Source organism: Mustela nigripes, chromosome 14 (assembly GCF_022355385.1).
Source record: "Mustela nigripes isolate SB6536 chromosome 14, MUSNIG.SB6536, whole genome shotgun sequence".
Classification (NCBI taxonomy): Eukaryota; Metazoa; Chordata; class Mammalia; order Carnivora; family Mustelidae; genus Mustela; species Mustela nigripes.
This window is the reverse complement of record NC_081570.1, coordinates 32,740,923-32,767,747: the sequence shown is the minus strand read 5'-3', so window position 1 is coordinate 32,767,747 and position 26,825 is coordinate 32,740,923. Positions and strand designations below refer to the sequence as shown.

Genomic DNA, 26,825 nt, shown 5'->3' with positions numbered 1-26,825 from the left:
AGAGAGAGATCACAAGTAGGCAGAGAGCCCAACACGGGGCTCGATCCCAGGACCCCGAGATAGTGACCTGAGCCGAAGGCAGAGGCTTAACCCACTGAACCACACAGGCGCTCCTGAAATGGCACTTTTAACCAGGTTCTCTTCTGTCACAGAATTCAGCTCTGTGCTACCTCTGCCACTGCATGGAGTTATAAGTCATCCCTGCCCAGGAGCCAAGAGAAAAAAAGTAGGAATGGCATAGAATGGCCTCATGAAAGGAACACCATGGAACTCTCTTTACCTCTTGAACATAATGCTCAGTGGGATCTTTCAATATTGGGCTATGTCCTTTCAAGATAAGCATTTTCCAAGGCATATTACTGTTTACCAGTTACCGTCATATCCATTTGCTTATTTGACCTTTTCAACAATGCTATGAAGTAGATAGGCATTATTATTCCCACTTTACAGATGAGAAGACTGAGGCTCTGAAAGGGGATGAGAACTTCTCAAAACCTCTACTGTTTAAAAAACGACCCCAGATTGAAACCAAGATTTTTGAGTAAATTATTCTCACTTCACTGTGATTGAGACACATTCTACCAAATGGTCTCTGATCCCAAAATATCCCAAGTTAGTGACTCTTTCCTCAAAGGCTCTAGAACCAACCACATTGAACCTACTGGGGACATCCTTGGAATAAATTGTGCTTATAGCCCTGGGGCTTTGCCTTCTTTGCCCAGTCAGCTGGAGCCCAAGAGGGGACTACTACAATTGCTTGCAAATCTGAGGCATCACCTAACCACAGTGATGATTTGGCTCTGGTCCATGCTAGCCTCTGGTGAGACCCAGTCCTTCTGGCTGAAGCTAAGGCGTGAGGAGACAGGCTATCATTACAACTATTTAAAAACAACACATATACCAAAACAAAACAAAACTTTATTTACAATTGAAAACTTAAACAGAAAATCTTGGGTTCTGAATCTGTGACACTTCCAAGGTCTCTTGATCAAAAAGGGCTGCAGCAGGCAGGGAAGCAAACACAGGGGCCAATCCGGATTATCTTACTCAAGAGCGTCACCCAGAGCAAGGAAGGCCCACAATGGCAGAGAGGTGAAGGTCTGTTAGGGATGGAAGAGATAAGTAGCTCAGAGGCACTGGAAGGGGACATTCCATGAGAGACAATACTCCTAGCTCTTCTCTACACTCCTAACCTGCTTTTCCCGGAAGAGCAGAACTGGTCTGACTCTTGACCTCCGTCAGACCTTTGGTTCCCCAGCATAAAGTTGCGAAGTATACTACACAAGAACAAAAAGAAAGAAACTAACATTTATGGCCGCACATATCATCTCATTTATTTACCATTCACAAATTCTGTGTATATATTATCTGTAATCAAGCAAAAGAGGAAACTAGGGTCCCAAGGGGTTTAATGGCTTCCTGGTCTACTTGGCTCCAAAGTCTGTGTGCTTTTTGCCAGACTTCGATGGCTCTCTGTGGAGCTCTAGAACAAAGAGCAATCCTTCCTCCTTACAGGTTTTGGTTCCAGTGCTATAGAGAAAGTAAAGTCCACACCCTCTGTTTATGGCCTTGGTAGTTAGTGTTACTTAATGAACGGAATGAGTACACTCAGAAACTACTCCGTCTCCCTCCCCCTACACATGGCCACGCCCCTTTCCCTCCAGGGAACAAAGAGTCCTGTTGTCATACTGCAGGCTCAGGCTTAGAAGTTTAATCCTGGAACCCCAAGCAGAATATAAAAAACTGCATAAATGCACTTTATAAGTTCCATGGTGCCCCAGGACCCAAGCTCTCTCCTAGACCAGGCACTGTGTTAGTCAGCATGGTCCCTGCCTCAAGGTGTTCTGTCTAGAGAAAACCAGGCCAACACATCTGTGATATGCTATGTTAACTGCTGTATACAGAAATGAACCAAGTACTGGGAGAGCACCCAGCAAGGCACCGTTGACTGTCCCAGACCTAGAACTAGGAGGAGATGGAGGGACCAGGGAGCGATTCAGACTGATGTCAGCCACATGCCTGGGAGCAGCTGGGTGCAACTAGAATCAGTTAAACTATGTAGATACAGTACATATTTCTATCATGAGATACATGCTCAATATGGAAAATTCAAGCACATATGGGACAATAGAAATGGGGGGACAAAAACCTCTCTCTGTACTACACAAGTAACCATTACTAACAGTTGGCTGTACTTCACTGTAGTAACTTCTGAAATAGTTATTCAAATGTACTAAATATTGACTTTGTCACTTAACATACCCTAAAAATCTGCTGATACATACAGATCTACTTTTTTTTTTTTTTTTAAGGCTATGTGGTATTTCACCAACTGGCATACCTCAACGTGTGTGACCTGATTAAGATGCTGGGTGCTCTGCCTTTGTACTGGATGGGACTGGAATGAAGCCATTCTCCCCTCCCCTCCCTTTTTAGCTGGCAGGGCGGTCTCTCTTTCAGGGCAGGGAACAACAGTATCACACAGCCAGCAGGCATGCAAATATTTGCTGCCAAGTCTCTAGCGCTCCCTACACCTGTATTTTCACGTGGAAACTTGTCTCTTGCCTGGCCTGCTGCAGTGGACACCTCACTGACCTCAGCTTCTCCTCCACATTGCTGCCAGAGTCCCCTATGGAATAAGAAAATTCAATCACAGTGTTCTCCTGCTCAAAATCCTCCAGTGGCTCCTGCTGGCCTGGCTCTTTTTGGAGGGCTGGACTGGGCTCCCTTTTGACAATCTCTGGAGTCCGATGAACTCTCACCCCAGGGGGGAAAAAATGTGCCCACTGCCTGAAGCCCACTCTCAGGATAACACATGAGTATCTCAGCCTGCCCTGGTTCTCCCAGCTGGCCCTGGCCTCCTCTAGCCTTACCTCTTACCCTTTGCTAATATGGAATTAAGTGGTTTCCCTTACACTTCCTGCAGTTTCCTGCTTTTGCTCATGTTGTTCCCTCTGCCTGGAATGCCCTTCCATTTTAGCCACCTGAGAAGTTCTCTTCGTTCAACTCAGCCACAGCATCCTCTCTTCTGTAGTCCACTCAGACTGCTCCAGGTGCTCCAGCTTTCCTCACTCTGCTCTGAAGCCTCCAGTCCAAGGCTTTACTGTGCTGCCATGGCCAGTCTCCCCAGAGACTGAGTTCCTTAAGGCAGGAACTGGGCTTTTTAAATTTGCAGCTGCCTATGCTGCACAGGACCCATCTTATTCCAACAGTGCATAGTTGTGGAAGGAATGATTGGTCCTTGTGCCATCAACATGTCCCATCATCTTCCTCTATAGGAAGATATTGTGTCTATGGGTAATCCCATAATGGGAAACAGTGCTTCCTAAAGCTCAGTCATTCCCACAGCACCTTCACCACGGTTTTAGCCACCATCCACAGGCACAATTTTTAACCTAATCACCATATGACCTTTAATAATGCCTCACTATAAAATGGTGTGTCGCATTAATTACATATTTTTTCTAAGATGCAATGTTAAAGGATACTCATCACAGTACTGCCTACAGCAGTGCAAACCCTGTTTCTCTGGTAAGAAGCATCTGAGATGCTTGTTATAGACATAGCTATCCTGGATCCTACCTCAAACTCACTCAAACTTTCCAGGGAAGGGATCTGGGAATTAGTTGCTTTAACAAGTGCTCCCAAGTGATTGGCTTCTTTAGGGAAATTTGGGAAACAATGACAGAAGAAAGCAACCTACTGCTTGCTACAGGTACCAGGCTTGGGGTTAACTGGTAGAGCAGCAATTCAGACTAGCTGGGCTGCCAGAGCTCACAGCCACTCCCTTTTCCAAGGGACTCTGAAGCTTTCCAAACAGAAGCTCCACCAGCCCCCAAGTGGTTGTAAGTAGCAAAGAACCTGATCCAGATTACAGCAGGAGAATCCTGAGGGCCAAGGTTCACTTCTGGATTCCTAACCAAATGCATCATAAAAAGCTTTCACAGGACCCACTGAGATAAAACCATGGTCTCTATATTGAGAGTTGAACAGAAAACTTCCTGTTCGCTAAAACCAAAGTCAGGGCCTAAGGCAAAACCAGAAAAAGCTTTAGAAGTGCTTCCTGGGGAGGTAGAGCTGATCGTGTCACTGAGGGGTCTTCTATCTCCTTCCCGTCGTCTTTTATTTCCAGTGCCTAGACACAAGGCCTCCCGTGCATGATTAGGTGATATCTTGATTTGAATGCAGCAGATTCCTGCAGGACCAGTGCCACCAAGAGAGGATCACCTTCTGGGTCTTTTCTGATTGGAATATGGTGGCTTTTCCATTAAAAAGCAGGCTCTGTTATCCCACTACAGCCTTGCATTAGCATCTGCTGAGTGCTGGTTAGAAATGCAAGATCTCTGGCCCCATCCAGACCCACTGAGTGAGAATCAGCATTTTAATAAGATCTCCTGGCGATTCATACGTGCATTAACGTTTGAGAATACTGCCCAACAGGGTCTAAAACCAGCATTTATATTAGCTGTTAGCCATTATATTGCCCCAGACAACCCGAGGGATCTGAAACACTTCCATATGGCAAGAAAAATTATGGGATGATACTCTGCTCTCCAGGGAATTAATCTCCACTTTTCCTTCCTTTCTCCCAAATCACATTACTGAGACACCCAAAGTGGGGACACCTAGATTCAGACTGCCACCTAGATTCCCTAACACCTTAAAACTTATGATAAAGATTTTTGGGAAAGTTAAATGAGATAATTCAAGTTCTTAACTCAATATTTGAGCACAAGAAGTATGCAATAAACAACTGCCATAATGATACTGCCTCTAAGTATTAACTATAAAAGATTCAGTTCTGAGCAAGTCACGGGTAGGAAACTGAATTGGAAGTACCACACTTACATTTAATTAAAATTAAATAAAAAATTCAGTCCTTCAGTCACGTCAGCCACATATTTCAAGTGCTCAACTGTCTCATGTGGCTGGAGCTGCATGATGGACACACAGATATCGAATATTTCCACCATCACAGGAAGGAATTTCTATTGGACAGTTCTGGTCTAAGAAGCTTCTGGAACGCCAAATGGCCCTTGTGGAATTTGTTCTGCTTGGGTTGTAGGCTGAGAAGAGAGGCTTCCTCGGGGGCAAAGGTTTACTTTGCCCTTTGCTAATAAGAGATGAGGAAGGGACGGTTGCGATCACCACCCTCAGGAATCAAGCCCTCGTCAAGGATTTCCATTAACTTTCTAGAAGGGACTCAGAAAAATACAGAAAAGCCCCAATCAAAAATTTTATTAAACACTGTTCTTTTTTTTATCTCTGTCCTCTGGTAGTGATCAGTGGTCAATCCTTAGAAGGAAAAGGACCTAGTAGCTCAACTCAGGTTCAGCAAGGAGAAGGAGGGAAATGCTAGCTACTACTGAAGGAGGAGAACAGGCTGAGCCCTAGGGATCTCCTAGGCAGGAAAGAAAGCTCAGGGTGTCACCTGTGCCTCAGAAGGGAGGGAGTATTTGGCTGGAGAAGAGAGAGGACCACGTGCAGCTTCTAGCACACACTTGTGCATGCCTGCCTCTGCATTTGCTCATACCAGTTCTCTGCCTAAAATGCCTGACATTCTCTCTCTCTATTAACTCATGTAATAAATTTTTGATGAATGCCTGTAAGTGCCAGATGCTATGAACACAGAGTAAGTCACAGATAGAGGTATATACAGTTATTAAAATGGTCTGGCATTGGACTAGATCTCCATTCAGAAAAAAAGGCAGAGAGGGGTGCCTGGCTGGCTCAGTCGTTAAGTGTCTGCCTCCAGCTCAGGTCATGATCCCAGGGTCCTGGGATTCAGCCCTGCACATGGTTCCCTGCTTGGCGGGAAGCCTGCTTCTCCCTCTCCCACTCCCTCTGCTTGTGTTCCCTCTCTCACTGTATCTCTCTGTGTCCAACAAATCAATAAAATATTTTTTAAAAAAGAAAGTAAAAAAAGAAAAAAAGGCAGAGAAAAGAAAAATAGATTCTAGGTAATTTTAAAGTATATAAGTAAAACCATAGAAATATTAAAAAAATACAAAAGACGTTATGAGCTGAGATACTAAGGACCTTCCTAAAACAAGATAAAACCATAAAAGCCGTAAGAGAAAAGACTGATAATTTTGACCTCATCAAAATTTACAGTTTCTGTTTAACAAAGGATATCACCAAAGTTAAGATAAGCAACACAACGTCAGTTTTTGCTTAAAACTGTTCTGGACAAAACAGTCACAACATTTAACTGTTCAAATCGTCAGAGAAGGATAAAATAAGCTATATGCTACAAACACAGCATATTGTTAGTTTGTTTTCATATGAAGTAGTTTTAGGAAGTCTTCAAGACATCTGCCAAATGGAAAACAAATGAACAAAATAGTATGATGACATTTAGGAAAAACAAAACCTCCCCAAATAAGATAGGCATAGGGAAGGCCCTGATGGTCATACATCAGACTGAAAACAGTTACCTCCTGGGACAGAAGTGGGATTGGATGGGGAGAACAGGCAATGACAAGGACTTGGAACTGTTTTCTTGAGATTATATTATGTTATTTTTAAGATTAAAAACAACCAAATAAAATATGTGAACCTTCATTGAATTTTTCTTTTTTTAGAGCTATTAAAGTTACTATGTGGACAGCTGGGGAAGTTGGAACATGTATATTAAATAATATTACTGTGGTCATGTAGAATGCTATTTTTAGGAGTTGTCTGCTCAAGTATTTAGGGGTAAAGTGTCAAGGAGTCTTCAACTTTCAAATGGGAAAGAAATAAAACGATGGAAGGAATGAAGGTAAAAAGGAGGGAAAGAAGGGGAGCAGGAGAGAGGAGAGGGAAGAAGGGAGAGAAAAAACCAATGTCAAAGTGAAATGGTAACACAAGAATATTAACCATTGGTAAACCTGGGCAAAAGGGACATGGGTGTTCAGTATACTTTTCTTCCAAGTCTTCTGCAGGTTTGAGAATTAGAAAGAAAGAAGAAAGGAAGGAAGGAAGGGAGGGAGGGAGAGAGAGAAAAGCAAGGCAAAAGGCACCACCACCCCACACCTAGCTGAAGTGATCAATTTCTCCCTTGAACTCTGGTAACATTTAGCAACCTCAGTTATATTACTAGTGATCACCTCTGAGATTCTGTCTTATTCCCTTTAGGCTCCTGAAAGACAGAGGCATTTTTCAACTCGTTGTCACCCAGCACAGAGCAGGCAGTGGCAAGTATGGGGAGGAAATGAGCTGGTGCAGGCTGGGAAATAGGTTGCTTTCACTTATGAGTCTGGCAGATACAAAGTCAGGCCCTGGAAATGAGCATCACTTCCTTTTTTTTTTTTTTTTTTAATTTTACTTATTTATTTGAGAGAGAGAGCAAGCACAGAGGGAGAGTGAAAGGAAGAAGCAGACTCTCCACTTAGCAGGGAGCCCAACTCGGGGCTCAATCCCAGAACCCTGGGATCATGACTTGAGCCGAAGGCAGAAGCTTAACTGACCGAGCCCCCCAGGCAAACCGAGCATCAGTTCCAATGAAAGAGGCACGATGGCTGTGTCTCCCAGCCGCCCAGCCTGCTCCCAGCCTGGAGTCGCCCAGGGGTGGAGCCAGGTCCTGCCAGCAGGGGCACAGGAAGAACTAGAGTCTGACAGTGCTATGAGACCGCTCACTGGCTTTCAGGGTGATACTTTGTAGACCACAAAGTGGTAGAAAAGTTAAATGCCCTAATAAACCTTTTTCTGATCCTTACAAGGAGCCTAAGAAAGCTATTGTCCCCATTTGACAGATAAGGAAACGGGCTCAGAAAAGGGAAGTGATTTCCCCAAGGTCACACAGACAGGAAATGGGGCTCAATCCCATGTTTTCAATTCTATAGGTCCTTCCACTAGACCATGCTGGGGACTCCTAACCAGGAGAAAGGCACACGTACCTGATCAGTCTTGCTCTGGACTACATCTCCCCACACTGTGAGATCACCACAGGCAGCTTGGGCTTATTGTTGGGGCCTGTGGGAACATTCTAGGAGAGAAAGCACAGTGGAGATTCATCGACTCAAACACACACACTTACCAAACACAAAGGGATGCCTGCCAGCTCCCGTGCTAAGGACTGAGGACTCAGGGACTGAAATGTTAACAGTCCATGTCCTAGCTGAAGGGTAAAGATAATCCAGATCAAAGAGAAAATGTCCAACATTTAAAAAAATCAAACCTATGATATGAAACAATGCAGTAAATTATAAGACAGAGTTGACACAACAGAGCAGAGGAAGCAACCACTGCTTAAACAGGGGACACTTGAGCTGGGCCTTGGAGGATGAATGGGATCCCACTGGAAGGAAAAGTAGAAGAGCATTCCAGTAGAGAAAACAGCACGGGAAAACGCTCAGAGGCAGGAATGTGTATGGCATATTCCCAGGAGAGCTAGTAGCCTGATGAGACTGGAATACGGACGCAGCAGTGGCAGAAGGAGCTGTGGAGACATAGCAGGGCCCAGGTCATGAAGGACCTTGGCTTCACTGCTGAGTAAGATTTTATCAAGTAGGTGAAGGGGCCACCAGAAGCCAAACCTCAGTGAGCACCAGAGGGGCAAACTTCAGGCCAGAAAAATGGGGGGGGGGGCTTGGACTCCTCATTCTTTCTGAGGGAGCCCAAGTAACTGGAGGCAGTAAAGACAGGGCCTAACACTCTCATGTTACTAGACTAGAACGGCCAAGATAGAGGAAATCAAAACAGGACTCACCTCGATCTTTCGCATCACTAGAAGTCCATCAATGATTTTTCCTGTAGGAAGAGTATGAACTAGACTTTATTATTCTCATTTGCATAGCACTTTCCAGCTTCCAATGTCCACTCTTAGCCAGCATCTCATTGGAATCTCATACTACCATCAGAAAATTGAGATTTGATGGAAGTGAAATGATTTGCCCAAGATCAGAGATAAGAAGGAGTAGCGGACTAGGTTTGGGCGATTGCAAAGCCCTACTGTATCGTGCTCCCTCTGTGTGGCATTCCTTAAGTGACACCATCTGGGTTTCCCTCCCAGACATATAGATCACCCCAGTGGTTACACACTACATCAGATAGTCCCTCCATCCTTCTATCTAGCATTCTAACCACAAGTTCTCCCCACCTCCCACCACTTCCACTTTCCCAGAGCAGTTACATCAGTTAAGCACTCTTGGGGCTAGAGTCTGAGGACTGGCTCCTTTAGAAGTCCCACTCTGTGTGAACGGGGCCCGGACTCTGAGACAGGAAGAGGACTCACCAAACACTACGTGTTTCCCATCCAGCCAATCACATTTAGAGCAGGTGATGAAGAACTGGCAGCCATTTGTACTGGGACCACTGTTTGCCTGTCAGAAACCAAGTATACCTTCAGTGAGTTTTCCTGGCCACGCTAGTCAAAGGGCAAGATTCTCAAAAGAGGGGCATCTGGGTGGCTCAGTCAGTTAAGCGTCTGCCTTTAGCTCAGGTCATGATCCCAAGGTCCCAGGATCGAGCCCCACATCAGGCTCCCTGTTCAGTGGAGAGCCTGCTCCTCCCTCTCCCTCTATCTGCTGCTCCCCATGCTTCTGCTCTCTTTCTCTATCTCAGACAAATAAATAAAATTGTAAAGAAAAAAAAAAAAAAGGATTCCCCAAAGAGCCTGTAGCCCTGATTCCTTTCTTTCTTTCAGCAAACCTTACTAACTAACTACTATAAGCCAGGTCCTAAGCTAGGATTCAAAGATATTGAGAGAAACAGGATACATAATCACTGCCCTCAAGGAGCTAGATCCTTGAATAAATGTACAGTTCTCCTGCAGCCTGAATTTTTAAAATGGGAACAATTGTTCGCAGGAACTGATCTGCTGTATTTAATCCGACACTGGTTATACCTGGATTACAGTTACAAGTTAGGTACGATGGAGAAAAAGCCTGTTGCCTGTGCCATAAGCTCTTTTGACTGAATAGCTTTGTACTGCACCATAACAATGGTAATAAAAGACTATAAGGAGGTGTGAAAAGTTGCTATGCTAGTGCCATGCTAGAAAAAGATGCTATTTAATCAATGATGCTTGCTTTTTACAGCTACACCCCAAAACCTGTATTATTGAATTTTACAGGAAGAAGTATTTTTTTAAAATTGAGAATCTGAAAGTCTCTAGCCCTATCCCCTCTCCACCCTTGAAATTGTTTCTACATCATTACATTTCACAATGCATTACAAAAGAACAGGCTACGGTTATGATGCACGGAAAGGCACCGGAGCAGATACCGATGAATGACGAAAAGATCATCAGCATGATAGCTAACCTCTCCTGGCCAGTTGTTCAACAAACACCATAGGAGGGTCATTCCTTTTAATCCTCTCAACATCCCTTTGAGATAGGTATAAATGAGAACACTGAGGCCTAGAAAGGTGATGTGACCAAACTGAGGTCACATGGTCATGAGGTCATCGTCTGGCTTCAGAGCTTACTCTTTTTTTTTTTTTTTTTAAAGATTTTATTTATTTGACAGACAGAGATCACAAGTAGGCAGAGAGGCAGGCAGCGGAGGTGTGGGGAGCAGGCTCCCTGCTGCGCAGAGAGCCAGATGCAGGGCTCGATCCCAGAACCCTGAGATCATGACCTGAGTCGAAGGCAGAGGCTTAACCCACTGAGCCACACAGGCACCCCAGAACTTACTCTTGAAAGCAGTTAGCTGTACTGCTTTGTAAGGAGAGATTTGACTTTCTTATGAAGTGTACTTTTGTATTTTTTTATGCTGAGACCCTGGAACTGGCTTTAATACGCTAAATTCAGGCTTTTGTATATCAGCAAGTCCAAGTCACCTTTCAGTACCACTGCCTTGTGACAGTGTCTGTCTCTGTGGACGTTTTATTGCATACTTCGCTTGTTTTGGAAAAAAAAATGGAGTCGACCATGGGAAACTGAGAGTACTATTAAAAGCACAGGTCTCATACGATAACCATGACTGAGGCAGGACTGGAAATTATGAGACAGGTCGATAGCGGTAATCGGATGCTACGTGGATTTAAATCGGTTGGTTCTGTGTTGGGCTGTGCAGGAACAAATGTGTGCATGAAATACATTCATAGCACTGTCCAGGGGAACGCACTCACTGCCTCACCAGGGATTTTGTGTTATACTTAGAAATGCCCCTCGTAAGATGAGGCTACTTACTCGTGGGTTTTGCGCATGTACTTATGAACAATTCCTACCCGAAAGCAAGGGAATGCCTAAGCCAGTCAGAGGAGGCACATGCTGTGGAATGAGGCACAGACATCCTGGGGCTCCCAATTTTTTGATTCCTTCTTTTGACCAGTCAATCAAGCAATCATTCAATCTCCCTTGAGGCTGGTGCAGGGACACTAATTAGCAAGCAGGCAGGCAGAACAGTCATATACATTTTTATGGCTCAAGGGGCACTCTCTGCCCTCTCAGCCCCTTGGTTTGCTCATTCTCTTGAGGCAGTACAGCTCACAGCTTTCAAGAGTAAGCGCTGGAGCCAGACGATGGCCTCATTATCATGTGACCTCGGTTTGGTCACATCACCTCCCTAGGCCTCAGTGTTCTCATTTGTACCTATCTCAAAGGGATGTTGAGAAGATTAAAAGGAATTAACCCTCCTATGGTGTTTGTTGAGCAATTGGCCAGTAGAGGTTAGCAATGATGCTGGCTCTTTCCGCCATTCATCGGTATCTGCTCCGTGCCTGTCTGTTATCAGGTAGTAGGGCTTGGAGACCACTGTGGCCCAGTCCCTGCCCTTGAGGAACTTAGGATATAGGGGAGGATGGAACAAAAATAATTGTGCCACATAATCTGTGACAGCACAGCTTCACCAGCGTTAGCCCGAGGAGCAGAGACCAACGTTTCATTCCATTTTCCTGACTCCTCCATAAATGGCATGCCCCTGGAAAGATCTAGCCCTCTAGATCTAGCTTGGCGAAGATCCAAGCCCACCTGAGCCCACCTTCAGCATTTACTCCTGCGTTTGCCCAGCCTGGCTCTCCGAAAAGGGGGCTTACACACTGTTTGCCAGGCAGGTCTCACTCCGTCCTCATGGCAGCCTCCTGACTGGCTTCTCTTACCTCCACCTCTCTATTCCCATCTGCCACTCACACCGCAGCTGGGGGCTTCTCTCTAAATCACAAAGTTGATCAACCCTGCTCAAAAAAGCATCCGGCTCACCATAACCTGTACTTCACCATAACCTCTGATTTTAGCATTTGAAGCCCTTGAGGAGCTAGACCCACTCTTCTCTCTAGTGTCTCTACTGGCCCTTCCCTTCCCCACTCACATCCTATGTTCTCATCTTTCCTCACCTTCTGTTCTCTGACCATGCCACCCTCCTCCGTGAAGCCGTGCCTGACCCCTCGGAATGGCGCCTTTCATTCCATGGGGCAGCCCATGGACTTTAACATACGCTGAGGGGCCCTCACCTCAATAGATGGTGGTGTGACTTCCCTACCTTGGGTCAGTTTGCATGTGTGATTCCTCCACTAGATGTTAAGTGTCACAAGGGCAGGGATCAGGTCTATACCCCTGTGCCCTACCCTGAGGCCTGAAACAGAGCGGGTGTTGGCAAACCTTCACTTGATGAATGCCTGCGTAGATAAGTGGAAGGGCAGTCAAGCAGGGCAGAGTGTGTGCCTGTAAATATAGGGTCTGGGGAGGGAGAATGGGGGTACTGCCAGGGAAATGGGTAATGTGGGGAGGTAGGGAGGAGACTGGAGAGTGAGAGGGAGGCAGGATGGGGTGAGTAAGAAAAGGAGGGCATGATGAGTAAGGGGAAGATGGGGGAGTGAGCATGAGTGGGGCAGATGAGAGGGTTAAGTGGGGCAGGCGAGGGCTAAGAAAGGAGTGAGGTATGGAAGCGGGTCTAAGTAGGAAGGAGAGCAGGTCCAAAAGGAGCAGGAGCGGTCAGTGAGCCCGGAGGGGGACAAGCCAGGCAGCAGCATGCGTGGATAGGTGCGGGGGGAATCCTGATGGGTGGAGCGCTGAAAGTACAACTGGCCACACTCTGAGCAACAGGGCTGGATGCTGAGCACGTTCCCCCGCTCAAACAGAGGTAAGAAAACACACATCAGAGTTCAACTCTGGCTCCCCAGACTGCTAGGGGCCCAGCTCAACAAAATCAAAGCCAACTGAAGAAGGAGGTATACATGGCAGAGTGAGTCCTGGGACAAGTAAGAGAAGTAAAGAATTTGCTTTCATCCTAAGAGATAGCACTGGGCCTCAAGAGGGGCCCAGAACCTGGGGAATAGGAATGTAACCCAAAATCTTGACTGGATCTTACTTACCATGGAAAGCAGGCCTGGAGCCGAGTGTCTGAGTTTAAAATTTTCATCTGCAAATGGCCCCCGGTAAATACTGGCAACTCCAGTACCATCTCCCTGAGCAGAAAAAAAAGGAAGTGTTAACAAGTTTTGAGTGTTGCCCCTCCTCCCCCATCCTGGAACCCAGAGGAGGGATGCTGCTGCACCAAAGCCAACTTTTTAAGGTGCGCTTTTACGCTTGAAGGTCACTTTGTGAGACACACCTCTTGGACCCTATCTTATAATCAAAGCCAGCACCATCCTAGGCAACCTGCAGCCCACACACTGGCCAGGGCAACACACAGGTTCGGTAAAATAGATGACAGCTGGGCCTCTAGAAAGCTCAGTTAAGACACAGGCAGAGTAGGGAATGACAGTACAATGATCACATACATAATCCTTGCCAAAGACTCTCATGCCCGTTGGCATATAGAATTATCCTATTAACTGACCACTATCTCCGCTCCAAGCTATGCAAGTGGATAGGCTTTTGGAAGCCTCATCTGTGCAGATACCACCCTCTTGACCAAGGCTGATTGGTCCAAGAGAGGATGCCCAACTAATGGAGTTCCTTCTTTGGGAATTGTGAAGAAGGACTGAGCCTCTCTTTGAGGTTGAAGTTATCATGTGAGCCTGGAAGCTGCCAGTGACCATCCTCTGGTCTGAGAAGAGAAAGAGAAGGCAACATACTTGTATAGAGAGCACTAGAGAAATAGAAAAGACTGCCTTGGTTCTATGTGGCCTACTAGTTCCTAGTTCGTTTCTTCCTTTGGGTTTCATGAAACACCTTATCATAAATCCCCAATTTCTGCTTAAACTAGCTTTATTAGCATTATCTCTTCGCTCTTCCAGTAACCACATGGAATAAGCACTATTATTGTCCTCGTTTTCCAGGTGAGCCAACTTAAGTCAGGGTGATAAAGCAACTTGGCTACAGCCATATCTGTAGTACCTTAAACAGAATACCTGAGAGGGTGACAAAAGACCAATCTCTTCCAGCCAGTTAGTAAAGAGAAAGAATATTGGGTGCATGGCAGAAAGGAAAAGCACTGATATAGGACAGAATCAAGGGGCCCTTATTGGGACAAAGATTGCCAAAGACAATGAACATAAGCCAGACAAGGAAAAAAACTGTCAAAATCAAACTTCTATTTGATTTCAAATTAATAAAACCAAGCTCTGTGTAGTGGAAAGATCTGGATGTGAGTTCCAGATCAATCCTTTATGAGCTGGAAAAGTCACTTTGCTCTGCTGAGCCTCCCTTCTCTCAGCTAACAAGTGAAGATGAAATCACCTACTCTTTACACTGCTGCCAGGAAGACCCAATCAGAAAAGACCTTGCAATTGATACAGCACTATAGTAAATGTGAGCTATTTTATATAAATATATATATATATATATATTTTAAAGATTTTATTCATTTACTTATTTGACTGATAGAGATCACAAGTAGGCAGAGAGGCAGGCAGAGAGAGAGAGAGAGAGGAGGAAGCAGGCTGAGCAGAGAGCCTGATGCGGGGCTCAATCCCAGGACCCTGGGATCATGACCTGAGCCGAAGGCAGAGGCTTTAACCCACTGAGCCACCCAGGCGCCCTGAACTATTATATCTTTAACTCCACACAAATACCTATGTACATACAGAAGAAGAGAAAAACAAGTTCACTTCCAATTTCCTAATAAACCTGGGGGACAGATCACTTCTTGCATCCTTAGCTATAATTACATTATTTATTGCTCTCCAGAAACCAGAGTAGGGAAAATGACAAAATTAATTTTCGGAGCAAACAACAGAAAGTGACTTAAGGGGCGCCTGGGTGGCTCAGTGGGTTAAAGCCTCTGCCTTCGGCTCAGGTCATGATCTCAGGGTCCTGGGATCGAGTCCCGCGTCGGGCTCTCTGCTCAGCAGGGAGCCTGCTTCCTCCTCTCTCTGCCTGCCTCTCTGCCTACTTGTGATCTGTCTCTGTCAAAGAAATAAATAAAATTAAAAAAAAAAAAAAAAAGAAAGAAAGTGACTTAAAATTAATTGAATAGGAGCACCTGGGTGGCTCAGTTGGTTAAGCATCTGCCCTCAGGTCAGGTCATGATACCAGGATCCTGGTGTAATGGCCCAGTTTTACAATGTAACACACATGAGACAAACTGTATCTAAAAGCCTGGTTTGACCTAAAATCTGCCACTTTGTAACTTTACCCAGACAGGAAATAGGCCTTTAAAAACTCCTAAGAGTTAAGCTGAATAAATATACACATGAAGGAGAAAGAACATCTCCCAGATTCAAGAAAATAGCAATTTGTCTTAACCAAATGATACTAATAAGGAAGACCACCATGCACGTGCATGCAAGTGGTTGGCTAAGGAAAAAAGTAGGTCTAAGAAGAGATAAGGTTTATTCAGCACCCTCCAAGGTCAGAGAAGGAGAAGAGACTTAATATGAAAGATACATACAGTCTAGTCACAAGAAATTTATACTTGACAGTGAAGAATTATTCTACTGGGCTCTGTTAGTAAATAGAGGAAATATCCCTCCAGAACCATCTGCCTCTGTTGTCTGATTCTTTGCCCACTAATTGATTTCTGGTGAAAAATGCAACTTTCCTGGGGCGCCTGGGTGGTTCAGTGGGTTAAAGCCTCTGCCTTCGGCTCAGGTCATGGTCTTGGGGTCCTGGGATCAAGCCCTGCATCAGGATCTCTGCTCAGCAGGGAGCCTGCTTCCCTTCCTCTCTCTCTGCCTGCCTCTCCGTCTACTTATGATCTCTATCTGTCAAATAAATTAATAAAATCTTTAAAAAAATGCAACTTTTCAGGCACCTTGATACCAGAGGTAGAAGGGAATTAGAGCATAAGCACTGAGCTCCATGAAAAAGGACTACTGCCATTTAGAAAAAAAAATTTTTTTTTTCATCTGATTTCTACCCAAGTGTCATGTGACTAACTAGTTTGTATCTCTCAAGGATCATCTATAGGTATGCTGGGAAAGTTCAGTTTCTGGCTCTAAAAGGCTGAAATTTGGAAGTCAGTGACTCGAAGTGCTAATGTATTCATCTAGTGGTATAAAGAGTAGTAGCAAGTAACTCTAAAGGACATTCCTATCCACCCCCCCTTACTCCTTCAGAAAACTTCGCTACTGTTGCGAGTCTTAGGACCGAGTCCTGTAGTAGAAGTAGCAGTAGCAGCAATAACAAAAAACAATATTCCTAAAGGGCTTTGATAGTAAAGAAATAGTACTTACATTAACAAAATCCCCACCCTGAATCATGAAATCCTTTATGACCCTGAAACAAAGTATAAAGGATCCTGAGAGAAGGTTCTGTCATTTAGGAAAACATTGCTTTAGTCATTATACTTTAGATTAACATTGATTTAAAAATAAAATGTTTATCACTCTGGCTTTTAATAAGCCTTCAAATCGATTGTTGAGTTCACAAAAACATTCCTTCTCAAGATCTAGGAACTGTCCTATGGTTTTACTTCCCACTAAAGAGATGAATCCCCAAAGGAAGTAATTTTAAAAGCCTGCAGGATGGCTTGCCAAGGCCTTACCTGTGGAAGGTGCTCCCTTTGTAGCCTATCGGAACCCCATCTTTTCTATAACCAAAAAGAAAGAAACTTGGAATGATGATAGGTAACCAGGGGCCTGTCCAGTTTACCACCCACTAGAGCCAAGGAACTTTCCTAAAGATGGTCGGGAGAAGAGAAATAAAGAAGGCAAATGAACTGAAGATATTGGGGTATTACCTTCTATTACTGTCACCAGCAATCATTCAAGGCCTGCTGATGGTTCCCCAAAACCCCACCGCAGCCCCAGGACATCCTTGAGGAGCAAGCAGAGAAATCGACTATGTCTGACACTGACCTGAATTCTCCAGTGCAGAACTGCCTTAAAGGGAAAAGAGTGAACGAATCAGTTACCATGGCATCACAGCTGAGGGCATTCCTATTCGGGTGGGGATGGGGGGAGCACAGACATTAGCGCCAGAAAGCCCACCAACGGGCCAGCCGACGTCCAGACACCTAAGCATACAAATTAACAACAAAATTGATATGGGAAGAGTAAAAACGGTGACTATTCAGAGCGCTACAGAGAAGACTCCGATCTCAAGGGAAGCGAGTGGACAGACAGAGGCAGGCAGAGGATAACGCCTACCGGTTCCAGCTTCTGGTTCGGTTAACCTAGCAGAGCTGGAACATCTCCTTACCTAAAATTCTCGGCCGTCTTAGGCACAACGTCCGCAAACAGCTCGATCTTCATGCGGCCAACTTCCTGCAAGCGGCGGGAGACGGTCAGAATGCCTGGTCCAAGACCATGAAGGCCTCGGCGAACAGGAACTGGAGCGGCTGACCCCTCTTCGCCCCATGCCACTCGGTCTCTACCACCTCCACCTCCACAGCCTCTCCTTCCGCGCCGTCCAGTCCCTCCCGCTGCGCGGCGCTAGGATGGGCAAGACTTCTCCCCTTCCCGTGCCCGTGCCCCTGCCCCGCAGGTCGGTAGGTTCTGGACCAGTTTCGTTTCCTGGATTCTCCAGTCCGCTATCCCTGGGTGGGTGAGATCTTCCCGGCTGGTTCCGTGAAGTGTCCCTTCGGCGCCGTGGCTGCATGGACCTCACCTGGCCGCCAATGCTGACATCAAAGAACACCACGGGATTAACAGGGCTTGAATTTGCCACCGCCATGGCTGCGACCCGGAAGCAGAAGACCGAGGCGTGGGTTCCGGCGAACCTAATCCCCCGCTTCGCGGGTTTATGCGCCGGCGCAGGCGCAAGACGCAACGAAGGCCAGGCCCCGCCCCCCGGAAGTCCCCGCCCCGCCCCGGCTGCCAAGAGCTCTGTACCTCCCGTGCGGAAACCGAAACCGGGCGTTGTGGCAGTACGTGGGACCAGGACCTCTGAGCCATCCTACGTGCGACCGGTCTGATCCCTGCCCATTAGTCTGTGAGCCCCACGAAGGCACTTGGAATAGCCTGGTATATGTAGCCCTTCGGTTAAGTCAGTACACCAGAATTTTAGTTCTAGTTCTGCCACAAGCTTCCACTCTTGCCACCTACAATTCATTACTGTAGAGCGGCTAGAGCTTTTTAAATAAATCTGCTTATAAATCATCCCTGGCTTCCCATATTTAGAATAAAATCCAAGTCCTTACATATAAAGGCCTACATTACATTATCTGGCCACACATATCTGGTCTCATCCTGTATCACCCTCAATTATGATTCTCTGGTTTTTCTGTCCCTTGAGGTCATGGAGATTGATACTCTCTTTAGAGTCTTGGTACCAGCTGTTAACAGTCTTTAACACTCTTCTAGATCCTAATGAAGGTAGGGAGTGCTCCTTGTAGCTCAGGGCTCAGCTCAGCGGTCACTTAACCTAAAGCAGCCCATAGTCACTCCTCCAGATGCATCACTGGTTTATTTTCCTCCTGCCACTCACCATCCAAAATTATATGGTCTGTCACCCCCCCCCAGTGTGTCTCTGTTGCACACACATATCTATCTTCCGACCTAATAGCATATTACCTCCAGAAAAGCAGAAACTCTCTTCACAGGTGTAGCTCTACTGCCTACTATTGAAGCCCATAGTAGGGATTCAATAAATAGATTCAATGAATTGAGTGAAAGAAGGTGACCTTGGGCAAGGTTTGGAGTCAGAGCATGTATCTGTATCATAGTTATTATGTCCTCTATCCATTGATCATCCCTTCTGGGTCAGTCATCTGAGGAAGTAAGAGTTACATATAAAAATTCAATATCTCAACTCACAGTGTCTTTAATTTTTGGTTACTTTTCCTTTCCTCTTGGTCTCCTCTATCTCCAGTTGAAGAGGAAGAAGAAAGAGGAAGAGAAAAAGGATGGGAAGAAAGAACAGAAGGAATCACCCTTTAGTATAGCTTATAGCAGCTATTTTAAAATAAATTTTTTGAATTGATTAAATATCCAATGTTTATGAGGTTGTGGAAAAACCAGTACAAAGTGCCAGTGAAAACAAATGATACCACCTAGCATTTCTTAAGTAGCTACTAAGTTCTAAATATACATTTCATTTCATTTGGTCCTCACAACTATATGGGACAGGAACGACTACTGTTCCCATTTTATGGATCAAGAAGTTTAAAGATGCTGACTATAGGGGCACCTGGGTGGCTCAGTTGGTTAAGCATCCCACTCAGTCTCAGCTCAGGTCTTGATTACAGGGTCGTGAAAGCCCCACACTGGGCTCCATGCTGGGCGCGGAGCCTACTTAATAAAGAAAAAGAAAAGAAAAGAAAAAAATAAAGAGGTTGACTATAGAAACATCATGTTGACTTTTTTTTTAAAGCAACACAAGTGAAATACCAAACTATATAACATTTGTATCCTCTGACCCAATTATGCCAATTGTTTCAGAATAACTCAAGAGAAAAAGAAGAGCTACATTCACAAAGACTTTCACTACAGCTTAATCTCAAATAGTGAAAAAGTAGAAACAACTTGAATGCAAACAATGAGAGAATTTATAAACATGATGTGGCTACTGAAGGAATAATTATGAAGACTATTAAAATATTGAAAAGTGTTTTATGGTATGTTAAACTAAAAATCAGACTGTGAAAATGAACATACAACATAACAATCACTTAAAAATATATGCATTTGCGGGACGCCTGGGTGGCTCAGTTGGTTAAGCAGCTGCCTTCAGCTCAGGTCATGATCCCAGTGTCCTGGGATCAAGTCCCACATCGGGCTCCTTGCTCAGCAGGGAGCCTGCTTCTCCCTCAGCCTCTGCCTGCCATTCTGTCTGCCTGTGCTCGCTCTCTCTCCCTCTCTCTCTGAAGAATAAATAAAAATCTTAAAAAAATATATATATGCATTTGATAAAATTTGTTTCTAAATTTAAAAAAATATGCACTTGAATAAGAACCAAAAAGGAATAAAATAAAAATAGTTGTCTTGAGAATGCAGGATTATAGGAGATTTCTCTTTCTTTTTAAAGTATTTGATTTAATACGATTACATTGTTTTTTTTTTATTTTTTTTTTTATTTTTTTTTTAAAGATTTTATTTATTTATTTGACAGAGAGAAATCACAAGTAGATGGAGAGGCAGGCAGAGAGAGAGAGAGAGGGAAGCAGGCTCCCTGCAGAGCAGAGAGCCCGATGCGGGACTCGATCCCAGGACCCTGAGATCATGACCTGAGCCGAAGGCAGCGGCTTAACCCACTGAGCCACCCAGGCGCCCGATTACATTGTTTTTACTTTTAAAAAATAAATAATATCCATGATAATGGGGGAAAGTGCTGAGTTAGCTATATAGGTGCTCTACTGAACAGACCCCTAATTAAACCATTGAGCTTAAGTCACTATTTCAGATCAATATAAGGATATTTGAGGATATCAAGCAAACTTGAGAAATCCATTTTTACAACTAGTTTAATAAATTTATCAGCAATTCTGAGGACAAGGACTCTTCGTTGATGTCCAGTGGGGATCCTTGGTAACTCTTTTACGTGTCATGTTCCACCCTCATGCTTTAAGTTAGCAGCTTTACCAGTCTAGTTTTGGCCACCAGTGATTTTATGGCTCTGATTTTGGGTCTTGTTCTTGGATGTGCTATGTCTCTTTCATAAAAGCCAAGTTCATGTATCCAGCTTCAGAATTCCGTGAACACGAAAGAGACTCATGGAAATTGGGATTTATCATTGCTGCTTCTGATGTATGTTTTTGTAATCTCTTGAAGACTTCTGCCCGACTCTACCAAACCTGTTCCTGAAAAACTAAGAATGGCCATATATGAGGATTTTGTGAAAACAGAATCACTTGGTAGCACTTTGGGGTTACAGGGAACAAGGCAGCCATAGGATTTCAGTTTTTTACAACTCTCAAACACAAAGGAAACCAAATAACATTTACCTTACACTTACATGTATGGATTCGAGATCCTGTAAGGTGTGGGGGTGAGGAGATGGAAAAAGAGAAGGGACCAGAAAAAAAATTCAAATACTAAATATAGAAACATTACTCCCCAATGCTATGCTCTGTTAAGCCAGCAACTCAGGATGAGCTAGGCGGTCATGACTCTCAGTCTTGCAGATGACTGTCCTGACTTTACTAACCTGAAGTCTTGTAAGGGCAAGATTTTATTCAACAATTCAAATTCAGGGATGTCAGAAATTGTGTTCTGAAAGAAAATAAAGGATGAATATTTAAAATTATAATTATAAACCATTGGCAATATGATCCTAAAACATGTACTTTATAGATATTTTTGGTTAAAAATTTAATCCCCTCCCCTCCTACTTGCTAGAATGACTATCATTAAAAAAAAAAAAGAGAGAGAGAGATAACAAATGCTGGCAAGGATGTGGAGAAAAGGAAACCCTTGTTGAACTGTTGATGGGCACGTACTTTGGTTTAGCCACTTTGGAAAACAGTATGGGGTTTCCTCAAAAAATTAAAAACAGAAATACCATATGATCCAACAATTCCACTTCTGGGTATCTGGAAAAAATGAAATCACTGCCTGAAGATATCTGTGCCCCACCCCATATTCATAGCATCATAATCTTACATATATGTACAATCTCAAAAAAAAAAAAAACGAACTATAGAAGCAGAGATCAGATTTGTGGTTGCTAGAGGTGGGGGGGTCGTGGATGGAGGAATTAGGTGAAGGTGGTCAAAAGGTACAAATTTCCAGTTGTAAGATACATTCTGGAGATGTAATGTATACCATGAAGACTACAGTTAACAACAATGTACTGTATATTTGAAAGTTGCTAAGACACTAGATCTTAAAAAGTTCTCATTGCCAGGAAAAAAAATAGTTTTACTTTTTTATACTTTTTAACTTATACAATGAATGTTATATGTCAATTACATCTCAATAAAACTGAAAAAATGTAATCCCTAAATACCTATAGAATATCTAGTAATTATAAAAATATAAATCTTATACTTTTATATTAGCACTTTCATTGTAAGCCTTCTTATTTTATCTATTGTCCTAGATGTATTACCTCATATTAACTGATATAATCATTCTGTTCTATTAGGTAAGTTTTTACTTAATAATCTGGTAAACATTTTCTGTCCCTTTAAATCATGAAAAAAAAAGTTTTGTTTTTTTTTAAATCTGTGACTTTAAAAACCAAATACCTTTCTTATAGAAATTTACCAACACAGATCAAATATTACATACAATTATGGGGTTTACCAATTCCCCTAAACTTGGACCTCTGTTTAAACTTTGATACACACCAACCCAATTTCTGTGAGAAATTCTTAGTTATCCTGAAATAAATGAGGAGATTCTATAAGGAAGAAAAAACTACCATTCAGAGAATTTGAATTCTGGCTCTACTAGTTAGACTAGTTAGACTCTTGATATGTCCCGTCACCTCTCTGAGTTTTGTTTCCTACATTTAAAGTGTGAGAATAACAATTAATCACTAATTTTTCAGGGTTATTGCAAAAATTAATTAACATAAACATACCTAACATATGGGAGGAACTCAGTAAGTGTTCAATATGGAAACAAATGTATTCACTGAGAGAAAGAAGCTGCATTTATTGAATGCCATTAATTTGCCAAGCAATATACCAGGTACTTTATATGCATTATTTTAATTATTCTACTTTAACCCCAGTAGCCATCTCTGAAATTTTTATCATTCATTCATTCACCCACTCTTGTAATAGCTTTATGGAGATATAATTCACACACTCTACAACTCAATCATTTAAAGTACATAATTTGGGGTGCCTGGGTGGCTCAGTTGGATAAGCATCTGACTCTTGGTTTTGTCTCAGGTCGTGATCTCAGGTCATGGGATCAAGTCCTGTGTCAGGCTCCTCACTCAGCTTGGAGTCTGCTTCTCTCTACCTCTGCTCCTCCTCCCAGTTGCACTTTTTTTCTCTCTCTCTCAAATAAATAAATAAAAATAAAGTACACAATTCAATGGTTTTTTGTATATTCACAGGGTTGTACAACCATTACAATAAATTTTAGAATATCTTCATCACCCCCGGTATAAACCTAATACCCTTTAACTACACCTCCCATCTTTCAATGCCTCAGCCCTAGGCAAGTACTCATCTACTTCTATGTCTATATATTTGTCTACTCTGAACATTTTATATAAATGGAATCATATAATATATGGTGACTGGATTTTTCTCATTTCACATAATATCCTTAAAGTTCATCTGTCTTATAACATGGATCAATACTTCATTCCTTTTTTGTGGCTAAGTGATATTCCACTGTATGAATGGATATATCACATTTTGTCTACCCATTCCTCAGCTGATAGACATTTAGGCTGTTTACACCTCTTAGCTATTATCAATAATGTTGCTATAAATATTCATATACAGATTTTGGTGAGGAAAGGCCACCTTTGAATATTATAACTTCATTTTCCCAGATGAAGGAACTATAAGGTAAATGAGGTTTCCTCCTTCCACACAACTAGTAAAATGCTGAGCCGGTATTTGGGACATAAGGAGCAGTGAGAAGTCCTATCAAGGACACAAAGCTATATTTGGAGATGGGAGGATTCAGAAAAAGCGTTATGGAAGAGAAGGTATTTAGGTTAAATTACGAGGGACAGTAGCCAAGAGAAAATCTGGGGCAAGGAAGTCATGGGAGAAGGCAGTGGAGGGAGAGGGATTTCCAAGAAGAGCCTAAGGAGGACTGCGGTAAGTCCTTGTATGGCTTTGGGTCATATGTTCAGATTATATTTTGTAAAGACCCTTCTAGCTATAGGCTAGCAGAACAATAGTATTTCAAAAAACAAAAGCCAGGAAGATGAAAGAAGGAAGGAAGATGGGATGTGTCTTTCCAAGTAAGGGAAATACATGATCCAGTGGGAGGAAACCAGAGTTTGGGGGGAAACAGTAAACAGATTGGTTTCCTTTGATCAAGCTTGTTTGATGTCAGAAAGTTATTTGGACTATAGGAAGGTCCTATGTGGCTTCAGTTCTTCTAACTCTGGAAGTATAGCTCTGAAATCCTTCCCTAACCACCCCAGATAGGTTTAGATGCCACTCTTCCTGTTTTCACAGCCTTCTGGGCTTTACCATTATGGTAGAACTCATACAGTGTATGGCAGTTGCTGGTTATATGATGGTCACTTTCATCAAGGCTGAGTTCTCTGAGGGCAGACACTCTATCTTGTATATCACCATATCCAAACCACAAAGGAGGGGCAGCATGAGGCCTGGCACTCTGCATATGCCTAATAAATATTTGTTGAATGAACTTTATCGGATAGACAAAACAAGTCTCTGAAACTCTATGGGATGAAGTACTATGAAGACAGGCAGTGCTTCATGAAGATTAGTCTGGAGGCATGGGCAGGACAGATTAGGAGGAAAGACTGAAAGGAGATGAATTAAGTTGTTGCTCTAACCCAGGTACTAAGTGCTTGGGATGCAGAGGGTAACATGATGGACATAGTTCCTGCTCTTAGAGATTTTATAATCCAATAGAGAGGAAAGATGGGATTACAACACAGGACACAATATGGTCTCTTACAAGACCATGTCCCTGGTTACCCCCATATCCTGAAAGGGAAACAGTAGAGTTGGGGTATTACGAGATAGTGGCTAAGAATAAGGTACCACAGAAGAGTTGGCTTCAGTCCCTGTTCTTCTACTTATTGGTGATGTGCCTTGGCCAATGATGTCATTTTACATCTCTAAAGCTCAGTTTCGTCAGCTGTGAAAATGGGCAGAATAGATTGTAGATTAAATGAGATAATGTACATAAAATGCTTAGCACAGTACCAGGCACATAGCAAGCACTCAACAAATGTCAAGCTCCTACCATTTTAGCCTCTGAGGTGTTGCAAGGAAGGAGAAGATCTAGGATATGTCTGATCTCAGGGATCTATATAGTGATCCATTTGTAGTATGATACTCAATCACCGAGAATCAGGAGATGTGGGAAATGTTAGCAGTGTGACTCAGGCATACCATTTAGCCTCTCTTGAGTTTTATCTCCCTCCTGTATAAAATGAGGGGATTGAATTGGAAGATCCTTAAGATTCTAAGTTTAAAAACAATTTTGGAGTTAACACGTATGAAGACGTTACAAGTTGGTACTTTTTTCACATATGAAATGTGGAGCTTGACATACTATAGTCTTTACCCCTATCACATTTTTATCTTCTTTGAGGGTAATGTTGTGGATCTCAAAGCTATCAGGTCTAGTATACACACCATTAAGACTCATCAACTATTGGGGTGCCTGGGTGGCTCAGTGGGTTAAGGCTTCTGCCTTTGGCTTGGGTTGTGATTCCAGGGTCCTGGAATCGAGTCCCACATTGACTCTCTGCTCAGCAGAGAGCCTGCTTCCTTCTCTCTATCTGCCAGGCTCTTGGCCTACTTGTGATCTCTGTCAAATATATAAATAAAATCTTAAAAAAAACAAAAGACTCAGCAACTATAATACTGTAGTGCTTATTCATGTATGTCTCTGTCCTTCTCTACTAAAGATTTCCAGAAACACAGTCTATCTTCATATCCCTAGGACTTAGCATAGGTGAGAACAGCTGTAGCGCAAGCAAAAAAATAAACTACTAGAAATTAAGCTGCGTAATCTGGCAGTTCTAATTTGGATAAAATCTATGAAACAACTCATATAGTTTGGAAATAATCACCTTTCTTTTTTTTTTTAAGATTTTATTTATTGACCTGAGAGAAGTGTGTGCACCGGTTGGGGGAGGGGAAGAGAGAGAGGGCAAGAAAGAATCCCAAGATTCTGTGCTGAGTGCAGAGCCCAACATGGGACTTGATCCCAGGACCCCAAGACTATGACCTGAGCAGAATCAAGAGTTGGACACCCAACCGATTGAGCCACCCAGCCACCCCAGAAATAATCACCTTTCTGAAAGCCAGCCAGATGTGGGTCCTATGTTCACAGCAATAGTACCCAACAGGCAGGATCTACATGAAGTATCCTGGAAGTAAACATCTAGCAGGTGATACAAACTAGGGGAGAAAGCAAGCAGCCTCTATCTTAGATTCAGAATGCAACTCTGCTCATTGAAGTCCCTCTCCCTGACACATTTACCAGCCAGACTCTGGACCTTCTCTGAGGCTATACTATTGGCTGCATCTATCTGGACTTGACTACTTGTCTGCTTGGATCTTTGTAACATCATTGCTTTTCTCTGACTCTGACCTTAGGTTTGACTACTTGCCAAACCAGACTATCTTCATTTACCTCTCAGGGCCTCAGATTTGCTCATTTCTGAGACAGAGCTAGAATAATCCATGGCAAACAGGGTTGAGAATGAGGCATACATGTGAAAATATTTAGTAGTCATTCATTCTCAAATATTTATAGAGCACCTGTCTATAGCTAAAATGACATATGAGATATAATCCTTGCCCTCCAGGATCTCACTGCTGATTTGATGAGATAGAGAAGCAAAAAGACAATGGTGATACACTGTTGAAGAAGATATGAGACACGCACAATCTCTTTGGGATCACATAGGAGGAGAGTGTTTACTAAAAGCTGACCCAGGAATACCTGGGTAACTCAGCTGGTTGGGCATCCTACTCTTAATCTTGGCTCAGCTATTGATCTCA

At 43.4% G+C, this 26,825-nt stretch overlaps 2 protein-coding genes across 6 annotated transcripts in view; both read right to left on the bottom strand.

The window, feature by feature from the left end:
• Window positions 1-898: 898 nt before the first annotated feature.
• Window positions 899-17,967, bottom strand: PPIH (peptidylprolyl isomerase H). Of its 3 annotated transcripts, XR_009399431.1 has the most exons (11): window positions 17,861-17,967; window positions 17,453-17,517; window positions 17,110-17,190; window positions 16,797-16,841; window positions 16,486-16,528; window positions 13,240-13,332; window positions 9,218-9,305; window positions 8,693-8,733; window positions 7,881-7,969; window positions 1,194-1,277; window positions 899-1,100 (listed from the first exon to the last, which is right to left on the bottom strand). XR_009399431.1 is itself a non-coding variant. In XM_059374377.1 (10 exons), the coding sequence occupies exons 1-9, from the start codon at window positions 17,924-17,926 to the stop codon at window positions 7,901-7,903; spliced, it is 591 nt and encodes a 196-aa protein (XP_059230360.1). In that variant the 5' UTR covers window positions 17,927-17,967; the 3' UTR covers window positions 899-1,100; window positions 7,881-7,900. The 3 variants fall into 3 exon arrangements, 2 of the variants coding, with proteins under 2 accessions (XP_059230360.1, XP_059230361.1); XM_059374377.1 differs by lacking the exon at window positions 1,194-1,277; XM_059374378.1 differs by lacking the exon at window positions 1,194-1,277 and having other exon boundaries at window positions 17,110-17,133.
• Window positions 17,968-20,640: 2,673 nt separating this feature from the next.
• Window positions 20,641-26,825, bottom strand: part of CCDC30 (coiled-coil domain containing 30) — a 116,139-nt gene continuing 109,954 nt past the window's right edge. The window contains exons 17-18 of one of the 3 annotated variants that reach the window (XM_059374375.1): window positions 21,338-21,402; window positions 20,641-20,998 (exon numbers count right to left, since the gene is read on the bottom strand). In XM_059374375.1, coding sequence (XP_059230358.1) covers window positions 20,902-20,998; window positions 21,338-21,402 — 162 coding nt within the window. In that variant the 3' untranslated portion in view covers window positions 20,641-20,901. The remainder of the gene's footprint in view (window positions 20,999-21,337; window positions 21,403-26,825) is intronic. The other 2 variants (XM_059374374.1, XM_059374376.1) reach the window with 2 other exon arrangements.